The sequence below is a fragment of the Balaenoptera musculus genome, chromosome 2 (assembly GCF_009873245.2).
Source record: "Balaenoptera musculus isolate JJ_BM4_2016_0621 chromosome 2, mBalMus1.pri.v3, whole genome shotgun sequence".
NCBI lineage: Eukaryota > Metazoa > Chordata > Mammalia > Artiodactyla > Balaenopteridae > Balaenoptera > Balaenoptera musculus.
The window spans coordinates 173621224-173645744 of NC_045786.1; the positions used below are offsets into that span (position 1 = coordinate 173621224).

At 44.4% G+C, this 24521-nt stretch overlaps 1 protein-coding gene across 1 annotated transcript in view; it reads right to left on the reverse strand.

The window, feature by feature from the left end:
• CDC42BPB (CDC42 binding protein kinase beta) overlaps positions 1-20316 on the reverse strand; it is a 113261-nt gene extending 92945 nt beyond the window's left edge. Inside the window, 1 exon segment of the mRNA XM_036843656.1 lies at positions 19785-20316. Within this exon segment, the coding sequence (XP_036699551.1) occupies positions 19785-19959 (175 nt within the window). The 5' untranslated portion in view covers positions 19960-20316.
• Between the last annotated feature and the right edge of the window lie 4205 nt (positions 20317-24521).

Consider the following 24521-nt stretch of genomic DNA (forward strand, 5'->3'; position numbering starts at 1 on the left):
CACACTTCTCCAGAATGTCTGGTGATTCTGAGTGAACTGAATCTGCACACACACACCCCTCCCCCCCCCCACCCCAGTGCTCTCAGCAGGAAGCTGTTTGGCTCTCCTAACATTTCAAGGGCACAGCCTTTGTTCGGCCTGTCGGCAGGTTGGCTTTTCAGAGCTGGATGCACCAGAGGGTACGGCTTCACTGTCAGACACAGCCAAGCATAAACTACTTTTTCTGAAGTCCGATTAAAAAACCAAAAGCTTAAGATCATATTTTAAAAACTGAGTCCTCACCAATGTCAATTCCAAAGTGTCTCCGGCAAACAACTGTTATGTTATATTTAAGACCTGCCTTATACTTTAAAAAATATCTAAGATAGATGCTACGAGCCCAGCGTGTCTCTTGGAGCACCCTGCTGGTCATCCAAGCTGAACAAGCACCTAGATGAGCTTCTGGCCTTGAAGTCAGCGAGGACCCCTTCCCCACGTCCTGGGCAGCGTGGCCATTTCTGACTCGAAGGACCCTAGAGGCAACCCCGCACCTCGCACTTCCCTCGTACCCCTGCTCGGTCTCGGAATGCCGTCCCCGTCCCCCACTGGGAGCCGTCACATCCTCCAGTGCAGATGACACTCACAACCTCCCAACCAGCCTCGAGGGCTCGTCCCACCCTGACCCTGACCGTGCGAACCCCAGTTTAAGAGGAGACGCTGAGAATCACTGTGGCTTCCCTATGGGACCAGCCTTCTCACACCTAGAGGTCCTGGAACTCTGCGGCGGGACGGGGAAGGGGAGCACCTCACCGGCACGGAGGACGCTGAGCGGCAGGGCGGGCAGGGGGCACAGCAGGCTACCCCAGAGCCCCGCCCACCATCATCTCCAGCCGGGCCCTGGCCTGCCCCGCACAGCCCTCCGGAATCCCGGGTGCCCCGGGTGCGGGCCGCGCGGAGGGGCCTGCGCTGGCGTGACCAAGGGTGGGGGGTTAAGCGAAGGTGCGAGAAGGTGACCGGGAAGGCCCGCGTGGGCACCGGAGCAGCTACCAGAACGTGTCTTTAGGAGACAGGACCGGCGAAGGGGCGGCTGGAGTTGTGTGCCACGGTGTGCAGCGTCACCGCCTCTTCCATAACCCCAACGGTCACTCAGGAAAGGCCGGCGGGGGGTGGCCCGCCTGTCACACGGCTGCACAGCTGTCTGCACCTCCTTCCCCCCCGGGTGGCTTCTACCCTCTGAGGATGCACCTCGCCCCTTCTTCGGGCTCTGACCCACCTTCCCAGCCTCGGGCTCCCCACTCCCAGCCCGCACCCTCCACGCAACTCCTCAGCACCGTCCAGCCACGCCCTCCACCCAGCAAACCTCCACCCGCTCTGCGACCAGATCAAACGCGCCCGACCGGCTCACGTCACCGAGGCCTCTCATTTCTCCAGACAGAGGAAGCCGCTCGGAACTCTGGCCACCCAGCATTTTCTCCAGCTCCACGCCAGGCAGTGCTCACTGGCTGCCTAAGGGCGCTGGTGACAGAGCCTAGCCTACCCGCCATCCCGCACAGGAAGAGGGGCACCCGGCACAGGAAGAGGGGGCAGAATCCGGCACAGGAAGAGGGGGAATCTGGCACAGGAAGGGGGGCACCTGGCACCGGAAGGGGGGACGGCACTGGAGACCTCAGACCCCGACACCCTCCACTTCAACTTGCAGTAATAAACTCAGAACAAAACACCAGCGAGTTCTGACAAAAGACAAACTAAGAAAAACTATCAAACATAGAATATAGAAAAGATGCTAATTTCCCTAATATAACAGGGAAATAGTAGGGAATATTAAAATACAAAGTTCTAAGAAATTTATAAGAAAAAGCTGAACAAACCAATATGAAGTGTGGGGAAAAGGGAAGGATACTAGCAAGACATTAATCAACTCTTCAAATTGTCATAAAATGCCGGGAGCGGGCAGGTGGGCTGAATCAGACACGTGGGCTCCGCAGAAAGGAGGAGGGGTTCAATATTCTACTCTCTCACTGAGATTCCTATAATAAAGTTTTTAATGGACTTAGAAGATAATACCAATTGCTATCACTTTTATTACACTAATTACGAAAACAAAGAATATCAACATGTGAAAAATTCAAGCCATTCCAAAAAAGGAACAATGACATTTTCAAACATGGGGTCCTCGACTATTTCATATCTAAATGCACAGTGAAGGCATGACAAGGGATATTAGGCTAGAAGTTTTTGACAAATGAGTTTCCTTTTACAAATACTCAAATCAACTGAAATCCAAACAGAAAGAATCCAATCTCCACAAGCTCTTGTCACAAACCACACGGCAGTTTTCCTCACTGGAAGCATATCTGGGCATGAAAATCAGCTACACGCCCAGTTTATCTGTTATGAATTCATTTGTTTTATTGCTGGCATTCCTTCTGGGTCATAAAAGTTTTATGAGCTGGTAAACATTTCGTACAAACTCTGCAAAGCTGCCATGACTAACGGCTTCAGTATTCGGCGTAACAGATCTCTACAGACCCTGTCCTGGTTAACGCCGGTGCAGCAGCGCGTACCCTGGACTCTACTTTCGGAAGGTCTAGGTGATGCTCTAACTGCCAAATGTTTACCTAAGGACTCTCACTTTGAAGAAAAGAGAATACCATGGGAAAAGTGGAAAACAACAGTTAAATTTCTCCACACCAAACTTTATTTTAAAAAAACATTTAAAGTTCATTTTACTGGAGAATATTTTTCGCAAATAATAAATGTAATATTTTTAGCATCGTTAAACTTGCAATACAATCCACAATAATTACTGTAGTAGGGAAGAAATAAGCCATAAGAAAAGGGATGTGGGTGGTGCTGTGAAATAGATATTAAGAATGGTGTGAATTTTTAAAGCTTTTTTTTTTCCTTACAAAATGAAGTTTTGTTTATATTACAAACCAATCGTTATGAAAATGCTACCAGAGAGGAAAAACTATAAAATCTGATGGAGGGGGTGAGAGGTAGGATGAATTGGGAGATTGGGATTGACATATATACAGTAATATGTATAAAATAACTAATAAGAACCTGCTGTATAGCACAGGGAACTCCACTTCGCTATACAGTAGAAACGAATACAACATTGTAAAACAACTATACCTCAATTTAAAAAATAAAAATAAATAAACAAATAATAAAATCTGACGGACTAAGGATCTAGCAGTACTCAAAAACATCACCACTCAGTAGGGACAACTAGTAATTCTATATTATTTTTAGGGAAGTTTTCTAAATAATCCACGATAAAAAGAACAACCAAGAATTACCAGTATTTGAAGTAAAATCATTAAGAGGAAAAGTTCCAAGGTGAACAAAGAACTGACCCCACAGGAAACATAAATCAGGGAGAACACTTTTAAAAATTCTAATTAGTATCCTCAGAAAGAGAAAAAATTACAGCCAACTTCTACCCAGCACCTCACCATGATCATGAAGCAATATCTTTTTCAAGAGGGAGACATTTCGGGGCTTCCCGGGTGGCACAGTGGTTGAGAATCCGCCTGCCAATGCAGGGGACACGGGTTCGATCCCTGGTCCGGGAAGATCCCACATGCCGCGAAGCAACTAAGCCCGTGTGCCACAACTACTGAGCCTGCGCTCTAGAGCCCGCGAGCCACAACTACTGAGGCCCGTATGCCTAGAGCCTGTGCTCCGCAACAAGAGAAGCCACCTCAATGAGAAGCCCGTGCACCGCAAAGAAGAGTAGCCCCCACTTACCGCAACTAGAGAAAGCCTGCACGCAGCAATGAAGACCCAACGCAGCCAAAAGTAAATAATAAATTTAAAAAATAATAATAAAATAAATAAATAAATAAATAAATAAATATATATATATATATATATATATATATATATATATATATATCCCCCCACCATGAAAAGACTCTAGCAAATCACTGAGTCAATTTGGTAGTTTTTGTCTTTTTAGGAATTTGTCCATTTCATTGACAAAATAAAAGAATCCAAGAAACAGTGACGTGAGCAATAAGAAACGGTGGCAGCTAAGTATGCCCAGAAGCAGCAAAGGAAGTTAGGAAGAAAGTCCAGGGACTCTTCAATGCTAACATCTGGATGACTCTCCTGCTCAAGGCACAGGATAGGTGCCTTCTCCCTGGGTCCAGTCACACAATTGGGTTTTACAGTGAATAACAGTTACATACCTAAAATTATTATACATTCTATTCATTAGTTTCCAATTCTTACAACCAACTTAGACAGGATGAAAAAGACTTCACTGTAAGTCACAACATAACATAAATGCTATAAACTTTGACAACATAACATTGGTAACGCCCCCTAATTAACTACTGAGAGAAAACTAAAAATGATGTAGCCACAGGCATAAAAGAAATAAAAGTAGTTAAATTATTTCATATACAATTCCATGTTAATAAACCAAAGGTTAATGATAAAATGAATGGTGTTTCTTAGGGAATATTAATTATAAAATCAACCAAAAGAGACAGAAAACCCAACAGAATACTAAGTTTGAAAGTTGTCTAAGAATATCCCCCACTGAAAGCCACTGTATTCAGATAGTTCTTCACTCTGTAAAAATATTCTTGAACACAAGACTGAAAGCTTTATAATTTTTCATAAAAAATCTTATTTCTTAGCATAATTCTGATACCAAAATATTCCAAAGACAACATATAAAAGTTAAAACCACTAACTACAGACTCCTCTTCAATTAATAAACAAAACATGAATACAACAGGTTTGACTGTGCAGTTAGAGAATAAAATGCCATGGCTAAGTGTGCTTCATCCTGGCAATGTATGAATGATTCAACAGCATTATGTATATTAATATAAACAATAAAAATTAATAGTCTATCAAAGACAAAAATCACAATCCTCTTGATATATGTAATAACCATATTCTAACATTAATTTCTTATGAAAAATTTTAAATGACTATAAATAGAAATATATTTTGATGTTAAAAAATCTTTCAAATCAATATTCAATTTTAATGGAAATTCTAGAAGATGCTCTAAAATTTAAAAAGAAGTAAAAAAATTATAATACAACTAAGGGGAAGAAGACTTTTTTTACCTCTATAACATACCCTTCTATACTGCCTGAATTCATTAAATCGCGAGCATACATTATTCTTATAATTTTAACATTATTTAAAATAAAAATAGCACTAGCCAAATATAATTTCTGTGATATAGGTTCTGATATTTTTAATACTTGGTATGAGGGACAATCCTAAGCTACAAAGAACTGTGACTTGGACCATCTGTGACCACCCTCCACAAACTATTACAGAATTCAACGTTTGGAGAGAGGCACTAGATTTAGAAAAATCATTCATTCTTTCTGGAGAATTTTAAAAACCAAAACAATTTCTGGCAGCATCACTCTTCATTAACAGCCCCAAACTGGACAACCCAGATGTCCATCTGAATGAATGGATAAACTGTGGGAAACGAATTCAGTGGACTACTATACAGCAACCAGAAAGAATGAGCTATAGTTACTTACACTCAACGACATGGATGGATTTCAATTACCTTTACTTGCAATTACTTTTTTGTTGAGATAAAATATATATAACGTAAAATTTGCCATTTTAACCATTTTAAAGTTGGCCAAGAAAAAAAAAAAAAGAGAGACTCAAATTGCTAGAACTGAAATGAAAGAGGGGACACTACTACAGATCCTACAGAAATAAAAGGATTAAGAAATACTACAAACAACTGTATGCCAACAAATTAACCTCAATGAAATGGACAAATTCCTAAAAAGACAAAAACTACCAAATTAACTCAAGAAGAAACAGAAAATGTGAACAGATCTATAATAACTACAGAGACTGAATTAGTAATCAAAAAACTAACCACAAAGAAAGCCCAGGGACTTCCCTGGTGGCGCAGTGATTAAGAATCCGCCTGCCAATGCCAGGGACATGGATTTGAGCCCTGGTCCGGGAAGATCCCACATGCCGTGGAGCAACTAAGCCCATGCGCCACAACTACTGAGCCTGCGCTCTAGAGCCCGCGAGCCACGGTGACTGAGCCCGCATGCCTAGAGCCTATGTTCCACAACAAAGAGAAGCCAAAAACTAAAATAAACTAATTAAAAGGCCCAGATGGCTTCATAGGTGACTTTTATCAAACATGGGAAGAATCAAATATTAATTTTTCACAAACTCTCAAAAAATGTAAGAGAGAACCCTTCCTAACTCATTCTATAAGGCCAGTATTACCCTGATACCAAAACCTGACAAAGACATATGAGGAAAGAAAAACACTCCAGACCAATTATCTCTTATGAATATAGATGCAAAAATCTTCAACAAAATACTAGCAAACCAAATGAAGTAACATAGAAAAGGAATTGTACACCGTGACCAAGTGGGATTTATCCCAGGAATGTAAGATTGATTCAACATACAAAAATCAATTAAACGTAATACACCATAGCAACAGAATAAGAAACAAAAGCCACATGATTATCTCCACAGATGCAAAAAAGCAGCTGATAAAATCCAATAAACTTTCATGACAAAAATACTCAACAAACTAGGAATAGAAGGGAACTTCCTCAACCTAATAAAGGGCATCTATGAAAACTCACAGCTAACAGCATACTTAATGGTGAAAGATTTAGACGCTTTCTCCCTAAGATCCGGAATAAGACAAAATGCCCACGCTTGCCACTTCTATTCCACACTGTACTAGAGGTTCTAGCCAGGACAATTAGGCAACAAAAATAAATAAAAGGCATCCAAATGGGAAAGGAAGAAACAAAACTACCTCTATTCATGGGTGACAAGATTTTGTACACAAAAATCCTAAGAAATCCACTAAAAAACCATTAGAACTAATAAACAAGTTAAACAATTTTGCAGGATACAGAATCACTATAAAAAAAATTGTATTTGTATAAATTTGCAACGAACAATCCAAAAATGAGATTAAGAAAACAATTCCACTTGCAGTAGCATTTAAAAAGAGACAAACTTGGAAATAATTTAACAAAATAAGTAAAAATCTTACACTTTGCATTGTGAATGGAATTAATGCAACTAAATGATCACTCAAAAAGTTAAAATGGCACATTTTATGTCATATGTACTTCACCACAGTAAAAAAGTAAAAACAAGTTAAACTCTGAAAACTACAAAATATTTTTGAAAACAAAATTCAGAGATCTAAATAAATGGAAAGACATATTGTGTTTATAGATAGGCAGACTTAATATTAAGATGGCAATACTCCCCAAATTGATCTACAGATTCAACGCAATCCCTATCAGAATCCCAGAGGGCTTCTTTATAGAAATTGACACATTGATCCTAAAATTCATATGGAAATTCAAGGAACCCAGAATAGCCAAAACAATCTTGAAAAAGAACAAAGTTGGAGGGCTCAAATTTCCCGATTTCAAAACTTACTACAAAGCAACAGTAATCAAGAGAGTGTGGTAGTGACATAAAAATAGGCATATACATCAACAGAAGAGAACTGAGAGCCCAGAAATAAGACCATATGTTTATGGTAAGTTGATTTTGACAAGGGTGCTAAAACTATTCAATGGGAAAAACACAGTCTCTTCAACAAATGGTGCTGGGACAACAGGATAGCCACATGCAAAAGAATGAATTTGAACGCCCGTCTCACACCTTATATAAAAAATGATTCAAAATGGATCAACAACCTAAATGTAAAAGCTAAAACTATAAAATTCTTAGAAGAAAACACAGATATAAATCTTTGTGACCCTGGATTTAGCAATGGATTCTTACATATGACACCAAAAGCAACAAAAGAAAAGTTCAATTGGATTTCATCAAAATTAGTAACTTGTGCTTCAAAGGAAACCATTAAGAAATCGAAATGACAACCTACAGTATAGGAGAAAATATCTGCAAATCACACGTCTAATGAAGGATTTGTATCCAGAATATATAAAGAACTCTCACAACTCAACAAAATAAACAATTGTATTTATTTTTTAACACAATTTAAAAAAACGAGCAAGGGACTTGAATAGACATTTCTCCAAAGAACATATAAAAATGGCCAAAAAACAATAAACAAGATGCTCATCATTAGCCTTTAGGCAAAAGCAAATCAAAACCACAATGAGATACCACTTCACACACACTAGGATGGTTAGAACAAAAAAGACAAATAATAACAAGCATTGGTGAGGATGAGGAGAAACTGGAACCCTACTGCTGCTGGTGGGAATGTGAACTGGGATGGTTGTTATGGAAAACAATCTGGCAGTTCTTCAAAATGCTAAGCATAGAGTTACCAAATGACCTAGCAATTCCACTCCCAGGTATACAATCAAGAGAAATGACAACATATGTCCACATAAAACCTTGTACATTAACGTTCATAGCAACATTATTCAAAATAGCTCAAAGGTAGACACAACCCAAATGTCCATCAACTGATGAATGGGTAAACAAAATATGGACTATCCATGTAACAGAATATTATTCAGCAATAAAAAGGAATGAAATACAGATATATCCTTGAAAACATTACGCTAAGTGAAAAGAACCCAATCACAAAAGACCACATATTATATAATTCCATTTATAGGAAATGTCCAGAATATGCAAATATATAATGAAACTAGATTAGTGGCTGCTTGGGGCTGGTGAGGGAAGGAAGGAGTTGGGACTGATAGCTAAAGGGTTTAGGATTTCTTTTTAAGGTGATGAAAGTGGAAATAAATAGCTGCACAACTCTATGAAATACTAAAACTACTGAACTCTACAATTTAAATAGGTAAATTGCATGTGGATTACATCTCAAAACTGTTACAAAAAAAGAAAGAAAAGAAAAAAGAAAAGAAATCATTTGGTAATTGTAAATGGCAGAGAAACCTTTCTTTTTCACTAAACTTAATCAGTTAGCTGTGTAATTCGATTTAAGTTTCTCTCACATTGTTGATAGACATCCAGTTTCTGTTCAATATCCCTCTTAACGTATTTCACAAGGATTATCAAAACTTCATAAACAGAAATCTTGCTTTTTAAAAAATAATTATATACTTGTACAAGAAATATATCCTGGCTTATCACTTTGATTACATAAAACCATAATAATGCCTTAGGTTTTGAGAAACATTTTTGTCCTAATACAGTCTAATATAAATGCTACCCTTGACACCTTAACTGGTGAAACTGGAAATAGAGCATTCTTAGTAACTTCCCAAAGTGCTGCTAGTTAGACAATATATCCTACATATTTGAAAGCAATGTTTCATCACATTTTCTCAGATTCATTTAAAGGTACATCAAAAAGGTAATTTGTTAATATACTTAAAGAGTTTTCAACAATCTGATTCCAAATACTTAGGGTTAAAAAAGAAACAAATCTGAGCTGCAAAATTATTTTTTAAGGATTGCTGCAAACCCATTAATTATGAAACCAACATCTTTCTCAATAATGAAGAATCAATATAAATGCTATTTCAAGTTTAAAATTATGTTAAAAATCAATTTAGCCCTCTGATTTAAATTTTTTAAACAAAATCAGAGAAACTCAATGTTTCTAATTCAATTCTTTCACATGAACAGGGGTAAAGTACAAGAGAGCAACAGCCTTAAAATGTAGTTTGGGTGTCCTGGTAAGGGAGGTCTATTTACCTTTGGGTTTTTTTTTTTTTTTTTTTTTTGAGTGCTTAGGTTTCCTTAACTTTTTTTTAGTATAAATGCTTTACGATGTTGTGTCAGTTTCTAGTGTACAGCAAAATGAATCAGCTATATATATGTATACATATATCCCCATATCCCCTCCCTCTTGAGCCTCCCTCCCACCCTCCCTATCCTGTCCCTCTAGGTGGTCACAAAGCACCGAGCTGATCTCCCAGTGCTCTGCAGCAGCTTCCCACTAGCTAGCTATTTTACATTTGGTAGTGTATATATGTCAGTGCTACTCTCTCACTTCATCCCAGCTTCCCCTCCCTCCCCCCGCCCCCATGCCCTCAAGTCCGTTCTCTACGTCTGCGTTTTTATTCCTGCCCTGCCACTAGGTTCATGAGTACCGCTTTTTAAAATTCCATGTATATGCGTTAGCCTAAGGTATTTGTTTTTCTCTCTCTGACTTACTTCACTCTGTATGACAGTCTCTAGGTCCATCCACCTCACTACAAATAACTCAATTTCATTCCTTTTTATGGCTGAGTAATATTCCATTGTATATATGTGCCACATCTTCTTTATCCATTCATCTGTCAATGGACACTTAGGTTGCTTCCATGCCCTGGCTATTGTAAACAGTGCTGCAATGAACACTGTGGTACATGTATCTTTCTGAATCACGGTTTTCTCAGGGTATATGCCCCGTAGTGGGATTGCTGGGTCATATGGTGGTTCTATTTTTAGTTTTTTAAGGAACGAGGGAGGTCTATTTACCTTTGGATTTCATTTCTGTTTTTTATGTTTTTATAAAACCATGACTGGCAAGAACATTTCTTATTCTGCTCTTTATTTTAAATTGGTGATTTCTTCCTACATACCAAAAGCTTTAGAGTTAAACAGAATCAGCTCTGTGTCACTTCAAGAAAGATAAAGTTTATACACCGGGTCCCTGAGTCACAAACACCCAATTCAAACATCGCCACGTTACCTATCCATACAGGCACACTCCTGCTTCACGCCTATGCTCACCCAGGTGCCTCCCCAGCCCTCCTTCCAACCACTTTTCAGGCACCCACTCTTCTGCTTTCAACACACCCAAGTCCCCCTTCTTCACATCCTTTTACCCCTTCTCCTTTCTCTCTCTTCCAGTGTTGTACAATTACTAGAAAAAAACTTGCCCTCCCATATCCCCGTTTCTTCCTTCTAATTATGCAGGAACCCTTCTAATAAGTGAGTAAATATAACAAAGAGAATACATCCAAAAAAAATGAAACAGCAACTGTATGCTCTGACTTCATTTAGAGATGAAAACTAGGGTACCTTTCAGTTACCTCCAGTGTATGGACACCCTTATCTCCGAACCATCTGGAAATCTCATAAAATGATAGCATAGATTACAGTGGGACGTAGCCTCAAGGATAACATGAGCTCCAGAGAACGGTAATTTTGTTTTGTCATCACTGCAGTGCCTGGCACTTCTTAAGTCCTTAAAAAATGCTTGTTGAATGAATGACAGTAGATGACAGTAGACTACAAATGTCAACACAATTTTGCACAGTGGGGACAGCAAATGGACAAGTGGCATCTAATTTAGCAAAGCTAGAAAAGTGAAAGTGAAGTAGGGATAAAGCAGCACCAGTATCTTGAAGGCTAAACAATAATGGACAGAAAACAGAATTGGCTTTAAGTCTGCAGAAGAAGTTATACTCCAGACCTCCTCCCACCCCCATCCCCGCCAATGGCCCTCCTCCACCTCACCCCACCTTCGCAGAAAGCTGGCAGCTGGGCATATACCACTCTCCCCACCACCTAGGCAGGAGACCAGAAACCCCACTCTGGGGAAACTGACAGCCCAGAGGAGGAGCTACTTTAACAACTCTGGCAACGCCCCTCAAACGAGCCACGTCCCCATCTGACTTCTAATGCTGAGACTCAACATTTGAAGTTTGTGCACACAGAGAGTTCCAATCAGTCCAGCATAATTATGGAAGACAGCCAATAATCACCAGACATTTGAAGAAGAGCTTCTGACAGCAAAGACAAAGACCAAAGTAGGAAACAGGATAAAAAGGACTCGGAAGAAACAGAGACAGCACAAGAAACAAAAGAAAATGTCTGTATAACATAAATGTATGCACATAAATCAACAAAAAAATAAAGAGAAAAATTTTTAAATGATTGCCTTCATGAAACAAAAACAAGATGTTATTAAAAAAAAAAAAAAGAAATACTAAGGACAAAAACACTTAGAAATGAAAGATATGATGACAGAAATAAAAACTCAATGTAAAGACTAGAAGACGAAGTTGAGGCTCTCTCCCAGAAAAATAAGGGCAAAAGATCAACGAATGGAAAAAAGTAGGAGAAAGGAAACTAGCAGAAAACTCCAGAAGGTCCAAAATATGAATAACAGGCAACCAAAAAGGCAAAAATGAAGAAAGCAGAGATCATAAAGATATAATACAGAAAAGTTTTGGAGAGCTGAAGGACCCAAGTGTCCCCACCAAAAAGATCCACCAAGGAACACTAGGGATAAATAAAGACCTTGAAAGCTCCCAGAGATGGAACAAGTCTCACAAAGGCGTGGGAATCACAATGGTCTCAGGCTTCCCCTTTGCAACAACAGTAGGTAGACATCTGAGTAAAAGCTTCTAAACTTCTGAGGAAAAATGACCTGTAACCTAGAATTCAATACCCAGGTAAACTGCCATTCAATTGTGAGGGAAGAAAAGGCATTTTCAGACAGGCTAGGTCTCAAAAAAATTTCTCTCTGATGAACTCTTTCTCAGGAAGCCACTAGAATATAAGACACAGGATCCAGGAATTCCCATTCAACACAAGGCACAGGAGAGGCACAAAAAGAATTCCCATAAGGAACGAAGAGAAATCCCAGGATGACTGCTAAGTAGCAGGCCTAGAGAAGAAACAGCCTAGAATGGAACAGGAAAATGAAGGGCTCTACAAGGGATGAAAAGTGAGAGATTACTCGAGGTGTCTGACTGCACTGGGGAGTTCTACTTAGAAGCCTGGACTAAATTCATGACTATACATTGGCATCCACGCTAAATGAGAGAAAAAATAATTCATTCCAATTAACACAAAAATAATTCCTTGTCTTAGCAGACTGTGAATTAACTGTATCCTATGTGGCTCAGCTGTTAAAATGTTTACCCAATGATAACAACAAACACTGAGTATCAATTTAAACAAAAATTATTATATAGCCAGATTTGGAAAAGCGGAGAGAAAGGAAGGGTGTGTGTGTTTCGGGCAGTGCAGGAAAGAAGACATGTAAAGCTCCACAGCCTTCTCTTCCACAGCAGGAAGTTAACAGATAATATATAAAATGGCAAATCAGAAATCAGCAGTACAAGCATGCTATTTAGATGCATGAAATTTGAGGCAGGAACTGCTAAACAGATGACCATCAGCATCCAAGAATCCTCCCCATCCACATAACACCTTCACCCTCTGCCTGGAGTGTAGACAGGAGGGCCCCCATCAGACCACACAGTGGACTTAGCAGGAAAGGGCCCAGGTCCCTGAAGACTTCTTGGAATGAGACTGTCTTCCTAGCCTTGGACTGACTACCAACAGTGTCACATGAAATAGAATTCAATCTTGATTCTAAGTCACTGTTGTTTGGTTCTCTATTACTGGCAGTTCAATGGGATCATAAGACAGTTGATGATAAGGAGAAACAGAAGGGTTAAAAGAGGTTGCTTAGGGACTTCCCTGGTGGCGCAGTGGTTAAGAATCCGCCTGCCAATGCAGGGGACATGGGTTCGAGCCCTGGTCCGGGAAGATGCCACGTGCCGCGGAGCAACTAAGCCTGTGTGCCACAACTACGGAGCCCGCGTGCCACAACTACTAAGCCCACGTGCCACAACTATGAAGCCCACGTGCTCCAGGGCCCGCATGCCGCAACTACTGGCCCCACGTGCTGCAGCTACTTAAGTCCGTGCGCCTAGAGCCCGTGCTCCACAACAAGAGAAGCCACAGCAATGAGAAGCCCGCGCACCGCAACGAACAGTAGCCCCCGCTCGCCGCAACTAGAAAAAGCCCAAGCGCAGCAACAAAGACTCAACACAACAACAAAAAAAAAGTGGTTGCTTAGAAGTTAGACCCAGAGTGGGCTGGCTGGTAGAGGGACTACTGTTTTGCATTATACTGAATAACTCTGTAGAACTACTTGACTTTTAAAACTGAGTAAATGCATTACTTTAATAAAAGTAAAAGTGTATTTAATGAAAATTACCCCCACAGGATATGGTCAGAGGTGCCGTTAATCTCAACCTCTAAAACTAGGATTAGTTGTATCTTTTTAGGTTTATTTGTTTTATTTATTTATTCATTCACTCATTTATTTATTTTTGGCTGTGTTGGGTCTTCGTTGCTGCCCGCGAGCTTTCTCTAGTTGCAGTGAGCGGGAGCTACTCTTCGTTGCGGTGCATGGGCTTCTCATTGCGGTGGCTTCTCTTGTTGCAGAGCATGGGCTCTAGGCGCACGGGCTTCAGCAGTTGTGGCACATGGGCTCAGTAGTTGTAGCTCGCGAGCTCTAGAGCGCAGGCTCAGTAGTTGCGGCGCCCTGGCTTAGTTGCCCCATGGCATGTGGGATCTTCCCAGACCAGGGCTCGAACCCTCATCCCCTGCATTGGCAGGTGGATTCTTAACCACTGTGCTACCAGGGAAGTCCCTTAGGTCAATGTTAAATTCCAGCGTTGGACCATGGATTTCAGACCTGATTTTTTTAAGGCAACAGAATACAAAGTCATTGTAGAAGTTTTAAAAGGGGGAGTGATGAAATGAAAAGCAGTGTTGAAGACTGATCTGGCAGAAACATTTAAATCTTCAAGCGAAAAAGGCTTTAATTTAGGTCTATGGGCTTGAGAGCTTCAGCTAGGCCAGTGATAATGGGAATGGAGGGGGAAAGAAAGGTTACAATAAAACTAAGATATTTCAAAGCAGGTGCTGGCAAGGAGGCCCAGGGCTGACCATGGGTCCGTGAAGGAGAGGAACCCTGGTGAGAGGGCTACTTGCTCAGAAATGATTAGGGAAAATGTCCAGAGCCCGGTTTACCCAAAGGAGAGGGGAGATGGGGGTGGAGGGCAGATCATGGGATCTCTCAAACTCCTAACCGTTTTCAAACCCATGACTGTGATTTTGGAGGCTAGAGGAATCATCATCATGCCAGTAAATGTTAGGACTCCCCCCTGAAGAGTAAATTCCTTACGTCTCCAAAGAAGCTCCAATATAAGAACAGAAATTATATAATTCAATTCAAATTTCTCTTCAAATTTCTAATTCTTTCCTAAAGATAACAAAAATCCAAAGCCTCCTATTATAGGGGAATTCCCTGGTGGTCCAGTGGGTACAACTCTGCACTCCCAATGCAGTGGGCCCAGGTTCGATCCCTGGTCTGGGAACTAGATCCCGCGTGCCGCAACTAGGACCCAGCACAGCCAAAATAAATAAATTAAATTAAATATTTTTGTAAAAAATTTTTTCAAGTCTATTATATAATTGATCCTTTTTGCAAAGTTTTAATCTGAAAACAATTTTGCTGCCAGTTACCTACTGGCAAAAATCTAATATGAAACACAGATTATTTAAAATCATACCATAAAGTGTGCCCTTCATCTCATAGATAGTATGTTTTATTTGAAACGAATAAAATTTAAAAAAAAATAAAATAAAATAGATACTAATTGTTTAATTGTTCTTTGGTAGATTTTAAGTCTAAATAAAGCCTTCAAAAATTACCATATTCCTCCGCAGCATGTGGGATCATCCCAAGCCAGGGCTCGAACCCGTGTCCTTTGCATTGGCAGGCAGATTCTTAACCACTGCGTCACCAGGGAAGCCCCATTTCACCACTTATGATTTTTAAAAAAAGGGTAAAAAATCTATATGTGGTCTCTTCTAGCATGATCCTTTTACTTTACTAGTCTCAAAAAACACATTTTGCCTCTTTACCAAAAAAAGCATTCAATAGCTTTGCTGTACTTAATATAGTTTGAAATTAACAGTCCTGTTTGCTCGCATGTTTATCCAGCATCACAGACGTCAGCACAGACAGGACAAGATTTCCAAGGGCGTCAGGTGCTGCAACAAGAGGCAGGGCAAAGGCAAGGGGCGTTCCTGTCAACACTGCCCGCGGCGCTTTCTGAGTTTTTACCTTACCTGCATTTGCAATTGAAGAGCAATTCACCACACAGCATAAGCTTTTTCAGGTAGCTCACACAGTGGTACCTCGAAGTGAGAACAACTCACTCCAACTCCAGTTTTACTTATTGCAAGTCTAGATTTAACACAGACACTGCTGTTTACTTCAAAGCCCAACTGTCAATGGAGGAGGTTTTAAGAGAGAAAAAGTAAGGCTGGCCGGTTAATGTTTAATGGTTTCAGCTATTCCATCACTTGCCTTGTAGTCAATATCACCACGCATTTCAAATACCTATTTACAAGTCCAAATTATGTTAACCTAAATTTTATTACACAATCCCAGTATTCCCCTACAAATTGGATCTTATCATTCAAAAGATCTGTTTCTTATATCTGTTACTTAAAAAACGAGTTCCAATGTTATGCAAAAATTCTATCTGGGGGCTTCCCTGGTGGCGCAGTGGTTGAGAATCTGCCTGCCAATGCAGGGGACACGGGTTCGAGCCCTGGTCTGGGAGGATCACACATGCCGCGGAGCGACTAGGCCCGTGAGCCACAATTACTGAGCCTGCGCGTCTGGAGCCTGTGCTCCGCAACAAGAGAGGCCGCGATAGTGAGAGGCCCGCGCACCGCGATGAAGAGTGGCCCCCGCTCGCCGCAACTAGAGAAAGCCTTCGCACAGAAACAAAGACCCAACACAGCCATAAATTAATTAATTAATTAATTAATTAATTAATTTTTTAAAAAATTCTATCTGGAGAAACCATTAGATTAAAATGTATCTTGAGATGTTTAGCACCATCAGTTCAGCCTGAACGTATTAAATTTGGTAGTCATCCCACTAACACCTAGAGCTGAGCATCCCCAGGCCAAGAGCTACAGGAATTCACACAGATGAAGGTGAACTCTGAGAAGGTACCACTTCCTTCATAATAAGAAAAATCACCAATGAGGAAATTAAACAGACGGCTACAAAGATTAATTCTAGCCCTTATAGAGGAAGCATGGTGGCACGACGAGAGACGATGCCCTGGACTGGGTGGGAATCGGGAAACCCACGCTCAGGTCTGCCCCAGCAGCGAGCTCCAGGCCTCCCACACCTGGTCTGCAGGCCACATGGGGGTCAGAGCAGAGGGCCACTGTGGTCCACCCAATGCCAATGGGCTGGGACTTCAAACATCAGCTCTGTCCAAATAGAATACGAGCCATCATTTTTAAGCCACGAAAAAAAAATTTTAAGACATGTAGAAGTATTTTTATATAACGAAGATGAAAAACAACAATTTCACCTCATTTAGTTGTCCATATTTGTTGCTGTTTACTTGTAGAAATTTCAAAGTGTTTCGTATGCTCTGCTTCAAACGGTTTCAAATTTGCATTTAAAAAATAGCTTAAAGAAATACACATGCGAAGCAGGGTATTTCCAACTTTTAATAAGGTCCGGTATTTCATAGAGAAAACTAATCAAACTATAAACACAATCAAGGGAAAATTAAAGGCAAAATCTACAGTGAAGCCTAGGATGAGTCTTGTCCCAAGCAACCACTGTGGAAATAAGAAAATCTTCTTTTAAAACTTAAAATCTTTATTACTTATAGTTTCCAAATTTCCTCAAAGATTCCCCAGTAAGTCTCAAATCTGGGCTGAATCGGCTATTTTTCTTCACTAAGTTTCAAGAATTCTACATAACTGTTAACAGACACCTAGCAAGGTTGGCCCCTCTGCATGAGAGGACTCAACACATCAGAGGTCTCAAACATCAGGCAGAGTGTAAATCCAAAAACTCAACGATCCGCAGGCTGACAGCCTATGTATGTGTTTCTTGAGCAGAGCAGAAGTAATTCCACTTGGAAGTCAGGGCACCTAATAATGCTCCGCAAACAATTCCACTTGAAAGACCATTCTTTGCTTTCCAAACACAATGACTGGGCATTCCAAGTAACACTAAATAATAACTGCACACACATCCTAACTAGTAATACACACTGCGGAGTTACATCGGTGCGTATGTTAACACACATGAGATGAAATACTGCTTCTAAAATATATTACTATTCCATGAAAATGCCACCTTAGAGTACATTCTTCTCTGTAATTTAAAGTTCTGTGCAGACTGAGTTCTTTAGAATAATGTAACTTACTTGTAATCATAATTTCCAAAGAGCCAGCACACAATTTTCAAAATATTTCTATATTACAGCACACAGCTTCTACTTAAGACTTGGAAAACCCAAATCTCATAAGACCTCCGCACATGCAGAGAAGAGCTTCCTCCAGTGAAGCCCACCAGTTCAGAGTGGCTGGTACCGTCTGGTGGTAAGGGGGCTGCACAAGGAAGGACCACTGCTCCACAGGGCACCCAGCCTTCAGGATAAGCCCCTCCGAGGCACTGCAGGTCCCCAGGCCAGAGGCTAGCTGGACCACACCTTACCTGCTAACTCAACCTTCCCTCTGCCTCCGCTTTTCAGTCACACATTTACTCACATACCAAGCACTGAGTTGAACCTGATCTTGAAACTGGATTTCAAGATCAAACGCTCAGCAAAAACAGCAAAGACGATACTCAGAAGGCTGGGATGTAACAGGCGCCAAAGACTTCACTCTCAAAGCAACCGTGAAGCCAGTTAATCATTCAGGTGGAAATCATGTCACTGATAAACGACCCCAGGAAATGAATAGTACTCTTATTTTACTGATATCGTATATAATCAAGAAAGGTGGACCCCACCACAATAAAGCACAAAAGGCTGTCCTGGGGCTGTGGGCCTCCTTCTACTGCTGCTCTCACAAGACATCAAAATTCCACTAAAGAGCGAAAAACAGAAGCTCTCTAAAGAATATCGCGACTTAAGTTTTATTTTGTAAACAAAATTCCAAATTCTAATTACCATTTTGGCAGAGTAAGTGGCCTCACTATGGAATACATTTGTTTGTTTCTTCATGTCAATATCAGCTTTATCAGCCCCAAAGGTTAGAAATTACTGGGTCAAACTGCACAGCCCTAGTCCAGTGACGCACATGACCCAAGAATAAGATTTTCATAGATCTGGCCTGAACCCTGAACAGAAACATTGCATCTTCCTTCTCAGTATTTTTATATGAGGCTGAGGATCTTGACAAAATGTCCAAGTTAGAGAGAAAGAATGTAAGAAGATTTCACTTTACACGTGTAGCTGTTCTTGAGATTCTAACCATTAAGTAGCTTAATCAAATTTTTGTCCTAATAAAGCATAATAGCTTAGTTGACCAATGATTAAGGCACGCAAAGATCAGACGAAGAAAGTTCTTAAGTGACTTCCATATACTAACAGTTCCAGCTGCCCCCCAAATATTACAAGGGTCTGGCAAAACTACAATGAAAAAAATCAATTTGCTCTCGCATGGCGTATTCAAAATAAGGCTTTTAACCTTAAAATTCCCTTAGAGGTGGTACAGTCAAAGGGATGTTCAGGCCCCGGACACCAAGGGATGCAGGCAGACTGTCACCTAGGAGGGGCTCCCAGGAGACGTACGGGGGGGCAGACGCAAAAAGCACACGCCGCTGCCCCTACAAGCCAGCAGGGCGAGCGGGGGGGGAGCAACTCGACGCGGACTCCGGACCCCAAGGGCGAGGGGCGGATATCCCAGGGAGTGCTGCAGGAAACGATATCCAGACTCGGAGGGTGGATCTAGGAAGCGGCCGGGGCGATGGCCGGGCGCGGGGGTGGGGGTGGGAACGGAGGATGTGGCTCCGAGGGGCAGGATGAGGGGGCGGGTCGGCCGAACGCGGATGTACGAAGGCCAAAGAGGAGGGCAGGGCGGGATGGAGAGCCGCGAAGCGGTGAGGGCGCCAAGAACGGCCGGACAGGGATGGGGCGGCGGGTCTGGGAGCGGTGACGAGGCGGGATGAGCGGAAGCCCGAGGACAGGGAGGAGGCGGGCGGAGTTGGGGGAGGGCGCGACCGGGCGGGGGTCGCAGAGCCGAGGGTCAGGCCCGCGCACACTTACCCCACTCGAGGAACTCGACCACATACTTGTCGCGGCGCAGGGCCGAGTGGCTACACTCGGTGTACAGGCAAACGAGCACGTCGAGCAGCGTCTCCACGCTCAGGGCGCTCTCGTTGCGCCAGGGCCCGTCCAGGAGCAGCTGCTCCAGCTTCTTGAGCCGCACCTTGGCCGACATGGTGCCGCGCGGCCCGCTCCCAACGCGCCGGCCTCTCGCCGCCCGCTCGGCCAGTCCGTCAGGGCGAGCCCTCAGCGTCCCGGCGGCCGCAAGCCTCGGCAGCCGCGGCCCCTCGTCGCCGCCCCGTCCGCGTCGTCGCGCCCCGGCCTAGGCCGACATCTTGGGCTCGGTCCCGGCGGCGCAGCGTCTGGGGCGCCGGGCCCCGCGGGTCCATGGGCTGGTCTCCTCCCCTCGGCGCCGCCGCCCGCCCCCGCCTCGCGCTCCTCGGCCCCGCCCGCGGCCGCACCCTCCTCGCCGCCCGCCGTCGACCTGCAGCACCGCGGAGCCGAGCGCTGCGCAAGCCCGGCTGGCGCCCGAGGCCCGGCCCCAGCCCCGACCCGGCGGCCCAGCCCCGCGGCCCGCAGCCAACCAGGGCGCGGCCAGCGCGGGCGCAGCCAACCACGGCGTGGCCGGCCGCCGCCGCGCTGACCTCAGCGCGCCGCCCCGCCCCTGCGCTCCCGGCTCCCGGCTCCCGGCGGGATGGGACCTCGCCGCTTGCCGTAGGGGGTTCGGGATGCTGGGAAGGTCGGGCGGGCGGGGTCGAAGGGGAGCGTCGCCCGGCGGGGGCGGGGCGAGCGAACAGCCAGTGCTCCGCCGAGATTGCGGCGCGGGCGCGTGCGCAGAGGGCGGCCGGGCGGCGTGCGCGAGCGCGTCGGGGACCGGGCCTCTGTGTGCGAGGCGTGCGCTCCCGCGCGCGCACGTCTTGCCTCCCGAAGGGGACCCGGGGTCTCGGAGCAGAGCCGCGGGCCCTGGCGTCCCTGGGGGCTTCGTGGCCGGTGGGCTGACGTGAGCGTCGAGGGCCGTCCCGCAGACGCAGCGCTGGCAGCCTCGGCCGTCTCTTTTAAAACCGGGTCTCATCTGGGCTGGGAGCGGCCTTACGGAAAAGGCGGCCTTCTTCTAACTTGACGGGCGGGAGACTGAGGCCCGTACAGGGCGGGGGCTGCTGGAGAGGGGCGCCCCCGCGGGCTACCCAGCGCCCCGTGAATTCGTGATGCACCCGCAGTGGCCGCTTCAGACTCTACTGCCCACCTTCCCCTCCCCGCAAACAGATGCCTTGGGGTGGCAGTTTGGTAGGAAGGGGCCTGCTGTTTGTCTCCAGGCTGGGTTTGCCTAGCGAGTCCCTGCTTATACCAAGATTGCGGGTTTATTCGTGTGCCGGGGGAAGGAGGGTGACGGAGAATGTCTTCCACCCAAATAAACCCTTGGCGTCGGGAGAGGAGGGGCGGCCTAGAACTCGTGGGAGGTCACTGAGCCCATGGGGGTGGGCGAGGGCTGGGGAGCCAGGATGCAGGGTTCGGGATCCCCAACCTGGGAAAGGGAGGCGGGGGCGGGGGGAGCTTCAGTAGGAGCAGGGCAGCCAGGTGGAGCAGATGAGGGGACAGATAGAGGTTTGAAGATGGAACACTAAAGGAACCTGTGGCAAAACTGGCTCATGGAGAGAAAATCACAATAGCGTCTACCTCTGTGGGAGGTATTGACTGGAAAGGGTAGGAGGGAGCCTTCTGGGCCTCTAGAAATGTTCTGTAATTTGGCTTTGGTGATGGTTATGCAGGAGTACATAAAAGGAACATTCTTCAAGCTGTACACTTAAGAGTAGTGCATATCACTGTATATCTATTATACCTTAGTTTTTTAAAAGCAGGCAAAAACAATCTTTGGTGTTAGAGGTCAGACTAGAGGATACTTTGGGGGGATTATGAACTGAGGGGCTAGCAACATTCTGTATCTTGACCAGACCCATCTTGGTATATGGGTCTGTACATAATTAATCAAACCGTACTCTAAATATGTATGCACTTTATGTGTATGATACCTCAATTTAAAAAAAAAAAAAAGGCCGAGCAGCCCATGTGGCCATTTTACAGTTAAAACCAAATTCTTCATGTTAGCTTTTAAGTAGGGTGATCAAACGTCTGAATTTGTCTGGGACAGTCCCCTTTTTTTACCCTTGTCCCAGTGTACATATAACAACGTCCTTCATTCCCACTGTGTCTGCATTTGCACAGTATATTCTCTCATGCTCAGACCCAGCAGAGTCGCCTGGCCCTGTTCAGCCCTCTAGCCCTGTCCCTACTCTCTTCTCAGTCTCTGACTCCAGTCTCACTGGCCTCTTTGCTGTTCCTCTACTATTCCTGCTCCCTCCTGCCTCAGGGCCTTTGCACTTGCCAAGCCCTTCACGTTGGATGCCCCTCCCTGACCACCTTCTTCACTTTGTGTGCTCAGCCCCAATCTGTTTCAGGATTGTCCCTTCAGGGCAGCTTTGCCTAACTGCCTGGGCTGGATCAGGCCCCAGCTCACCCTGTAGTTTTTCTTAGCACTTGCCTAAGTGGATACCTGTGAGTCTTGCCCATTAGTCTGAATACTAGAAATCTTCCTGTGCCTCAATTTCTTCGGAGGTAAAAAGAGAATAATAATAGGACCTACCCCAGTATTTCAGTGAGTTTCTGGAAGGATTAAATGAGTTAATACCCAGAGAGTACTTTGAACAGTGCCTGGCTTGCTTTACATGCTCACATATTGGTAGCTGGTATTGTGCATTAGAGTTTTTATTTCTAAAACTAGGGGCTCTGTGGCCAGCTGATGGATAGAGTGTCTTGTGTTCCCCAGACCAGGGAATCCCAGTGTCCTCAGGCATCCATGAGGTTCCTCTGTGTCTTAATCACTTTGGGCTGCTATAACGAAGTACCATAGACTGGGTGCCTTACAAACAACAGAAGCTTATTTCTCACAGTTCTGGAGGCTGGAAGTCCAAGGTCAGGATGCCAGCATGGTCTGGTTCTGGGTGACTGCCCTACCCCTGGTTACAGAGGGCTGTCTTTCTGTGTTCTCACATGGGGAAAGAGGTAGCTCTCTGGCCTCTTATAAATAGGCACTAATCCATTCATGAGGGCTCCACCCTCATGACCTAATCACTTCCCAAAGGCTCCACCTCCTAAAAACATCACATTGGGGGTTAGGATTTCAGCATATGAATTTTGGGGACACAAACATTCAGTCCATAACAGTATCTTTACAATAAACTCCTCCTACATAGGCTGGTATGGTGGGTTTCTGGTCTTTGCAACACTGCAAGCCAGACTAGGCCTAGCTTTAGCCTCAGACCCTGAAACATGTACAACATACAGTAACCGAGTCACAAACAATATCTCAGTTCAGAAATTAGAGTGTCCAGGTCTACAGAGTCAAACCTTTGAACCTGATTTAACTTTAAATCTTACCCTTGGGCCCTTTAGGGCCTGGGATGAACCCTGGGGAAAGGGGGCTGTGCTCAGCAGTCTCCCTCGTTCCTTCCGCAAGCCACTCAGCTAGCTCGGCCCTGCTTCCACCCACCCAGAGTGGCTGCCAGAGAGGAGGAACGGAGAGGCACTGGGGAAGGCTATGGCCTCACCTCTGGTCTGGCAAAGTGTAGGCTGACCCCTCTCTCCTGGGAACATTCACAGGCTCCCCAACAGTTCCCTGATATTCTCTCTTCTGGGCAGCAGTATCACTTTTCTGGGTGGGTGTTTTATCTGGTGCCTGCAGGGGACCCTCTGCCCTTCCATGGAGACCACCGGACAGGACCTAAGATGACCCATCCATGCAACTCACATCTGTCCACACAGCTCACGTCTGTCCACAGGAAGCACCCCTCACCCTGACATGTTCCAGAGCAGGCAGGTCCCCACGCAGCAGCACACTCCTGGCTCTGCCTCCAAAGCAGCTCGTGAGTCTTCTCTCCCGGCTGGGAGTCCATCCCCAGTCCACTGTGCCCCCAAATGGAGGGCTGCTTTTGAAGCTCACTGAGCAATCCCTTGTACATGGACACCAGACAAAGGTCATTGTCCCTTTGCTGGACAGTCTGGTGTTTGTCTGCCTGGCACCCCCTGTCCCCTGAACCCCATTCCCCGTAAGTCTTTGTTCTGGCTCCACTCTGCTCATGAAATCCTAGAGGGGCTGCCACAGGGGGTGGACATGTCACCCGAGGCGGCTGGTCAGCTCTCCATCTCCCCCCCACCCACAGCGACCCCAGATCAGGGGCACCGTATGATTCACGCCAGGCCAATCGGTGAACTCCTTTAGGATGTTGTATACTAAAACTGGGAGAGGGACTTCCCTGGTGGTCCAGCCGTTAAGACTCCACAGGCCCAATGCAGGGGGCCCGGGTTCGATTCCTGGTCAGGGAACCAGATCCCGCATGCCACAACTAAGAGTCTTCATGCTGCAACTAAATATCCCACACGTGGCAACTAAGATTCCAGTGCCGCAACAGAGACCCGGCGCAGCCAAATAAATTTAAAAAAAAAAAAAAACTGGGAGAGAGAATTTCTCGTCTTTTGCTTTAGACCAGGGGCAGGTGAGCTTTTTCAGCCAAGGTCCAGATAGTAAATATTTTAGGTTTTTCATATGCTAGTCTCTGCCTCTACTGTTACGGCATGAAAACAGCCATAGACAATATGTAAACAAATGAGCATGTGCCCCAGAAAAGCTTTACTTACAAAAAAGGAACTTGGCCCACAGGCTGCAGGTGGCTGATCCTTGCTTCG